This window comes from Rattus rattus, chromosome 2 (assembly GCF_011064425.1).
Source record: "Rattus rattus isolate New Zealand chromosome 2, Rrattus_CSIRO_v1, whole genome shotgun sequence".
In the NCBI taxonomy this organism is placed as follows: domain Eukaryota; kingdom Metazoa; phylum Chordata; class Mammalia; order Rodentia; family Muridae; genus Rattus; species Rattus rattus.
Window position 1 is genome coordinate 10,025,293 of NC_046155.1, and position 7,791 is coordinate 10,033,083.

General features: G+C 44.1%; 1 protein-coding gene and 1 pseudogene across 2 annotated transcripts; one reads left to right on the top strand and one right to left on the bottom strand.

Annotated features, from left to right (window-relative positions):
• Positions 1 to 478: 478 nt before the first annotated feature.
• Positions 479 to 2,717, top strand: LOC116890958 (annotated as a pseudogene).
• Positions 2,476 to 7,791, bottom strand: Tmem216 (transmembrane protein 216). 2 transcript variants are annotated; one of them, XM_032891617.1, is made up of 5 exons: positions 7,702 to 7,791; positions 7,056 to 7,157; positions 6,571 to 6,663; positions 4,044 to 4,245; positions 2,476 to 3,349 (listed from the first exon to the last, which is right to left on the bottom strand). In XM_032891617.1, the coding sequence occupies exons 1-5, from the start codon at positions 7,712 to 7,714 to the stop codon at positions 3,334 to 3,336; spliced, it is 426 nt and encodes a 141-aa protein (XP_032747508.1). In that variant the 5' UTR covers positions 7,715 to 7,791; the 3' UTR covers positions 2,476 to 3,333. The 2 variants fall into 2 exon arrangements, with proteins under 2 accessions (XP_032747508.1, XP_032747509.1); XM_032891618.1 differs by having other exon boundaries at positions 7,688 to 7,767.

Genomic DNA, 7,791 nt, shown 5'->3' on the forward strand with positions numbered 1-7,791 from the left:
CAGAGCAAAGCAAGCGTGAGAAGCAGAAAATCTCAGTGTTCATTAGATAGGAGATGGAAACACCAGGGTAGTACCTATTAGACCCTTTTGTTATTTTTTGTGATTGTTCTGTCTACCATAGTAGCAAGGACACAGAGAAAACAAAAACAGTGCTTTGGGCTGTGCAACTCAGAATGATAGCTTAAGGGGAAAAAAAAGCATAGGAAAACATTCCAGGATCCTCCTGCCACAGAGACTGACCTCAGAGTCTCCTGAAGTCGATTCTTTGATGACTCATTGTAGCTTCCTGGGATAAAATACATGGCAATACTTAGTAAGATTTTGACCGATAAGTGTTTCTTTTAAGCTAACTTTGAAGATCTTGGTCAGGTTTAGAATACACTTTTCAATTTCTAATTACATATAGTCTGAAAAGAATCTAGACACAAGGAGACTTGCAGAGACAGCACATTTACAGTCTTGGGCCCAAAGGGAGGAAAGGGTTTGTGAGATACCCCAGGAGTCTTTGTGTCACAGCTTACTTACCACTAAACACAGCCTCAGAACACTATTGGGGTAGTCTCTGCCCTCACTTAGAAAAGATGAAACCTAGGGAGGCGGCATAGGGCTCTGCCTGCACCATGCCTGCCTGGGCGCTGCTATGCTCCTGCCTTGATGATGATGGACTGAGCCTCTGAACCTGACCAACAGAGGAAGCATGGCAGTTCCAAGTCTGAAGAGGATAGAACTCACCAGTGGAGGATGCAGACTATGAGGTCTATATAAACACATAGAAGAAGGAAGCTTTGTCTTTTTTCTGCTTGCTCATCTTACCAGCAAGCCCATTTCTTCCCTGACATTAGAACCTACTTCTCAGAATTCTGGCATATACTGAAGAACACCTGAGACTTCAAACCTCATGGACTAAATCAACCTCCAAACTACCTCCAGCAGAAATGTCAGGGGACCTGGAAGTCAAGAACTGGGGCTATACACATATCTGTGTTCAGAAACTCTGCTACAAATGGACCATTAGCAACTATGCATTTTGCATGGATGGAATTTCAAAAAACATTGCAAACCCAGTGTTCTCATTAGAGGTCAATGACCAAGTGGCATGGTGTTTGAAAGCACCAAATAGTATTGATGAAGAAAGCAAGATTACATGATTACCTGTCAGTTTACCTGATGCTGCTCCACTGTCCAGAGAGCCCAGTTTGGGCAACGTTCCAGTTCTGAATCACAAATGCCCAAGGAGAGAAACATCTAAGTATGAAGAACTCTCTAAGTTTGTAAGCTTTCAGCAAAACCAACATTGGGGATTCAAAAAGTTCATTCTTTGAAATTTCCTCCTTTCTCATCAACATTGGCTTCTTCCTGAGGACCAGCTCACCCTCTTCTGCAAGGTAAGCATAGTAGGAACCTTCTTCAGCATGCCTGGACAAAACATGACACCTGCAATCAAGGATCTAAGGCACATGTTGGTAGATGACCTAGGGGAGCTGTGGGAGAGTTCCCTCTTCGCAGACTGCTGCCTGTTGGTAGCTAGCCATGAATTCAGGGCTTACAAGGCCATCCTAATAGCTCACTCTCCAGTTTTCAAAGCCATGTTTGAACATGAAATGCAGAAGAGACTAACTGTATTGAGATCCATGACCTGGATCCCCAAGTCTTCAAGGAGATGATGTGCTTCATTTACACAGAGAAGGCACCACACCACAGCCATTCCATGGCTACTGGTGTGCTGTCAGCTGCTGATAAGTATGGCCTGGAGGTCATGTGTGAGGATGCCCTCTGCAGGAACCTCTCTGTGGAGAATGGAGCCACACAGCACACACACACACACACACACACACACACACACACACACACACACACACACACACACACACACACACACACACACACACACACACACACTGGCTGACCTCCATAGGCCCTGGATTTCATTACACTTTATGCTTCTGAGGTCTCTGAGACCTTGGGGTAGAAGTCAGTGGTGTTATCACATCCCCACTTGGTGGCTGAAGCATTCCACTCCCTGGCTTCTGCACAGTGTTTTCTTGGAGCCCTCACTCAAACTCCTAAAGCAATTTTATTAGCTGGACAACTATGACCTACCCCTGTCTTCCAACAGCCACAACCAATGTTTTTATCAATGACTTCCGGTTAGACTATAGTATTGCTGAGGGATGTACATTGAATCTGGGAGGAGATGGCATGGTGGCTCAGGATTGAAAACAGCTGTAATAATTTAAAATGGCAGGTGGGGCAATGGCAGCACTAGAGCCTGGGACAATCTGCCTGACATCTACCCTGTTGGTGTTCTTGTATGTTTGTTTTTCTGATGACTTAGAAACTGAGATTCAATTTAGGTGCTGGCCCTAAGCACAGCCCCAACCAAGTTTCTTTGGAGACCTGTCTACATTGGACTGAGCAGAACAGATGACCAGGCCCAAAGCAAAGGAGAAATCAAACACAAATGTTTACTCATCAGAGAAGGAAAAGAAAATGAAGACTTTATTTGTAAAGATTCAGTTTGTGGGAACTCAGCTGCAAAAGCAATTACTGTTCTCAGAGAACTCTGGTTACCTTCCCAGCACACAGGAGAGTTTTTAACCACCTGTAACTAGTAATCCAGAGGCTGTAAGGCCCTCCTCGGTCCCATGGCCACAAACAGCTCTGTAGACAAAACCTTAACCTAATAAAACATAATATGAATAACACTTTTAAGTCAGGAAAAAAAAAAAAAAAGAGGCATCTTAGGGAAAAGACATACCAGAAAATACTTTTTATTAAAAAAATTTGTGTTTGCTTCATGATCAGAATTAGAAAAATACTACTGTGAACTACTAAGTGGGTTCTAGCTCACCATCTCCTTGAGCAGGATGAGGAGGAGGGTAAGGGGAACACACATTGGGATCCGCTTAAGAGCCCACCATTATGAGGCTTTCTTGCATGGTCATGTAGGGCAGATGCGTTACGTACAGGGTACTGTGGCTCAGGTTCTGCTGGAAGCCAGACAAAACTAGACAGGCCACACAAGGAGCTCTCTCTGGCCATAATGACACAAAAGAGAACTTGAAGTCATTAGGAAGCTGTTAGAAACACCAAGATGGGGACAGCCTTGCCCCTTCAACAAAAGGAAAGAGTCTCCTGCTGATGATCCATCCCGCTTTAAAGATGGTGCCACTGGCCTCAGGTAGGTGCTCAATGCCCAAATGTCTGTGCTGAGGAAAAACCACACAAACCTTTCCCAGGTCAGCTCGACCTACCACTTTTCACAAGTGTGGCTGAAGTACCAGACGGATATGGGTTGTGACCTGATGGGCTACCAACTGGAATTCTTGTACTTCAGATCCTGTCCATACTAAAGGCAAAAAGAAAGAAACTGTTAAAAGACCAGTGAGTAGGTCTAGAGAGATGACCAGGCAGTTAAGGGCATCATGTACTCTTCCAGAGGACCTGGGTTCAATTCCCAGCATCACATGACAGCTCACAAGTGTCTGTAACTCAAGGTCCAGTGGATCTGACTCATATAGGCAGGTCAAACACCACTGGACATTAAAAAAAATAAGACCAGTGTCTAACAACTGATAGCTTGGACTCTGCATTTTAGAAGCCTCTTGATTCCACAGAACCAGAAGACTATCTGCCTTAGGAAGGAAGCTTTGGGGACTGGGAAGATGGTACAGTGGGTAAAGTACTTGCGACCCAAGCATGAGGACCAGCATCCATAGATGGGGAGATGGGTTTCCTGAAGCAGGCTGGCTAGCTGCTCTAACCAAATTGAAGAGCTTTGGGTTCAAGTGAAAGACTCTCCAATATATAATAAGGTGGAAAGTTATGAAGACACTTGACATCAGCTGCTGCTCTACACAACTCCTGATCATTTGTGTATACACAGAGGTGAGTATACAGAAGCAGAACATACACAGAACCTTTCTATCTACTGAAGTAAGAAAAGCATCCCCATAGACACCCCCTTAAATTCAGTTTTCTACATCTTCTAGGCCTTCAAAAAGCCATATCTGGGTGGGGAATCCAGCCCTCAGCAGTTATACCTGGAGAAAGTGGCCAGTGTGAGCATCTCAAGCAGCAGCTCTGAGCCACAAAAGACGAGCAAGATACTGTTCATAATAGCTTCTAGGCGGAGCACGTAGGTCTGCAGCAGCAGGTAATAGGAAGCCATCATGGCAGAAGGGAAGGTCAGGGCCACACTGATGCCCAGGGGCATCTTTCGCTGGCAGAGGTTTCCCTTTGTACCTAAAAAAAAACAGCCCCACGGTCACCACCAATAGTGACTGCTCTTCCTGGCCTCAGAAAGTGTCTGGTGTGACAGATGGACAGAACAGAGAAAAATTACTCTCAGTGGGAATATCATATTTAAATATTTTATCAATTTATTGCTTATTTTCTGTGTATGAGTATGCACTGTGTGTGTGCCTGGCCTGGTGCCTGTGACAGTCAGAACAAATCATATTCTCTGGAACTGGAGTTGCAGAGGAACGTGAGCCACCATGTGAAGCTGGGCTTTGAACTCCGGATTTCGGGAAAAGTAGCCAGTGCTCCTAACCACTGAGCCATCTCTCTAGCAGGGAATATTATTTAAAACTTAAGTCCCACTGAACTAAAACTTTGAGGCTTCAGGGCATTACATGATTAAAGTCATTTACTCCAGAGGCCCTGCTTTCATCCTGACTCTATCCAGGAACAATGGGATTCTGTATCAAGAAAAAAATGTTTGAGGCAGAGACAGTTAAATCTCTTTCTTTTCTTTTCTTTTTTTAGGAGCTGGGGACTGAACCCAGGGCCTTGCACTTGCTAGGCAAGCGCTCTACCACTGAGCTAAATCCCCAAACAGAGACAGTTAAATCTCTTGAGTTTGAGGCCAGCCTAGTCTATATTGAGAGTTCCAAGACAGCCAAGGCTACACAAAGAGGCCCTGTTTCAAAAAAGGAAAAAGACAAAAAAAGCAACATATGAGCCAGGCATGGAAGTACACATTTATGATCCCAGCATGCACGAGGCTAAGGTCGGAATTGAGAATTCAAGTTCATCCTGGTCTCCTTGCTTCAAAACACCAAAACCAAACTGCGTATCTGTGTGTATACACATAATTTATAAACAAAGTAAAATATGTATAGCTATAATATACATGTGTGTATGTAAATGTATATGTACGTTAAAACTTCAATTCATATGGAAAATAATTTAAGTGCATTAAAAATGTCTGTTCTTTAGGGCTACAGAGAAGGAGCACTGGGTGGTCAAGAGCACTTGCTGATTTCCTGAGGATGGCAGCTCAGCACTCTGTAACTTCAGTTCCAGAGGATCTGATCTCTCTCTCTCTCTCTCTCTCTCTCTCTCTAAACAACTTTTAATTCTCACTTGTGCTTATATGTGCCCACAAAGGCCAGAAGACAACATTGGATCCCCTGGAACTGGAATTACAGACAGTAGTAAGTTATCTAATGTGAATGCTGGGAACTAAACTGGGGTCCTCCTGCAAAAGCAGGAGGTTTGGGGTTGGGGATTTAGCTCAGTGGTAGAGCGCTTGCCTAGGAAGCGCAAGGCCCTGCCTGGGTTCGGGTCCCCAGCTCCGGAAAAAAGAACCAAAAAAAAAAAAAAAAAGCAGGTTTAAAAGTCCTTTTAAACCTCTGAGCCATCTCTAGCCCAAGACCTTCTTCTGACCTCTGTGAGTACCAGACATACACGTACTATACAGGCATACATACAGGCAAAGTATCCATAGACATAAAATAATGTTTTAATTAAAAAATATGTATTCCAAAAGCCAAATATGGATTCTGTACTGTATAAATCTTTCTTACTATCACCAATATATAAAAGAAAAAAATGTTACCATGTTTTTCTTTGCTTTTTTTTTCCCTTGTTTTTGTTGCTTTTCTTTACTAAGTTTGATCACATTGGCAGGTTTTTTTGTTTGTTTGTTTGTTTGTTTGTTTGTTTTGAGCTAGGATCTCCTTATACATCCCTGTCTGGTCTGGAACTCACTATGTCTAGGAACACATAGCTATCCTCTTGCCTCTGCCAGTGGGTACTGGGATTAAAGGCATGTGCCACCATGCTCACCTTAGCAAGGTTTTTGGTCTTCTATATGTGAACTGACTCTTAGTCTCCCTTACCATTTTTCTCCCTTGGGTTTGTATCTTAACACTGGGATGATATGTTCTAAGTAATCAGCAGTTTTGCTCTGTGTCTCTGGTGTTTAAAAGCTTCTAGAGGAATCCTTGTTTAGAGAAGTGGAGGGAACCTTAGAGTTCTTTAGGAATGTACTGCTTTACTCTCTCAAACAAAGCAAGGAGAAGAAGCAGGCACTCTTGTAGTAGTCAGGCAACTGGAAAGGAATGAGCTAAGATCAAATGCTACTGCCAGTTCTAGCCTCACTTAGAAACACACAGGTAAATCTTGACCTAAAATACAAAGCAGCAGCTTGAAGCCTTAGGGAGGAAGCAATCAATGGTATACATTACACAGACCCAATCTCTGATAGTGAGCCTAGGTTATCAAGTTTCAGGCTCCAGCATGTCTCATAAGCAATGGAAATATTTTCTGAACAACACTCACCAAAAAACAATCGTATTACTTCAATGCCAAGATAAAGGAGCAGCATCACCACATCTAGGACTAGGTTGGCTGTTGGGTATGGCAGCAGGAGACCTACAAGTGTAAAAGCCAGAGTATGTAAACAGCCCCCCATCCCCACAAGGCTGCCACACATCCAGGGACAAGGATACTAGTCTTAACTTCTCATGAATCAGTTAGCAAGGTATTACAGCCACAGGCTTTAAGTCTAGAAGTCCTGACTGCCAAATGGCTAAATTATAATGGTACACAGATCTGAATATTTCAGTAAAGAGGGATGGGGAAGCCCACATTTCTCAAATTCAAGACTTGCTGAAAGACTTCCTATTTGATCATTCCAAAGCCACTAGTTGGAGAGACTTCTGCCTTGCAGTGGAGATGCTGCAGGGGCCAGAAGATAGAAGGTTCTTGGAGTAGGCTAAAGTAGAAAAGGGCTGCTGAAGCAGGCCAGTTAGGCCCAGCCTTACCTTTGTACAGGAAAATAAGGAGCTCCAGCAGGAAATAGGTAGCATAGTACCACCCATTCAGAAAGAACAGGATTTCCAGAGGGGTTGAGGACAATCTTTTATCTGGGGAAAAAAAAAAAAAAAAAAAAAAAGCAACACAAAGAATGGACAGGGCAGCTGGAGCTCTGCCCCGTTCTGTGTAATGATTCTGTGTAATCTGTAGAAAACACAAGGTTATTGTGAATGAGGGAGAAACTTCTGGTTGCTAAGAGTGTTGATGTGAAGGGAACTGCCTTCAACCTCCTTTCCCAGGAATCACTTCTCTGACAATTAAGCTATAATCACAGCCGAGAGGCACCTCAGATATTCAACCCTGTCACTACTGAAGGGGACATTGGAGCACAGAAATTTGCTTAATTCTGTCCAAGACCGGAGGATTCGTAACTGGGCCATCCCAGAGCAGGGCCAGCCTGGAATTTTTAAGAGTACAGTATCCGAGTATCCATGCGGCCACTCGGGGTGGTCTGAGCAACCCAAGCCCAATTCGGACAAGTGAAGAGTAAGACCCCAACTTTTAGAAATGGAGGATTAGGTAGAGCTCTGGAGAGGGGCCTGGCAGGTACCAGTGGGATATAAGGGGCAGAGACACACACCTCCAGAGTCTCACCTCGCGGCGCCATGTTCAGTCCCCATGGAAACTGCGTACGCTGCAGCGCCCGGAGCAATGCAGCGCTGCCGGAAGCGCGGCACAGAGGCG

Bases quoted from the DNA above. Each gene is read 5' to 3' on its own strand.
- Tmem216 (XM_032891617.1), bottom strand. The intron at 6,664-7,055 runs GTAAGGCTGGGC...TTACACTTGTAG, and splicing joins CCTTATTTTCCTGTACAAAG to GTCTCCTGCTGCCATACCCA. The intron at 4,246-6,570 runs GTGAGTGTTGTT...GTTTTTTTTTAG, and splicing joins AGTAATACGATTGTTTTTTG to GTACAAAGGGAAACCTCTGC.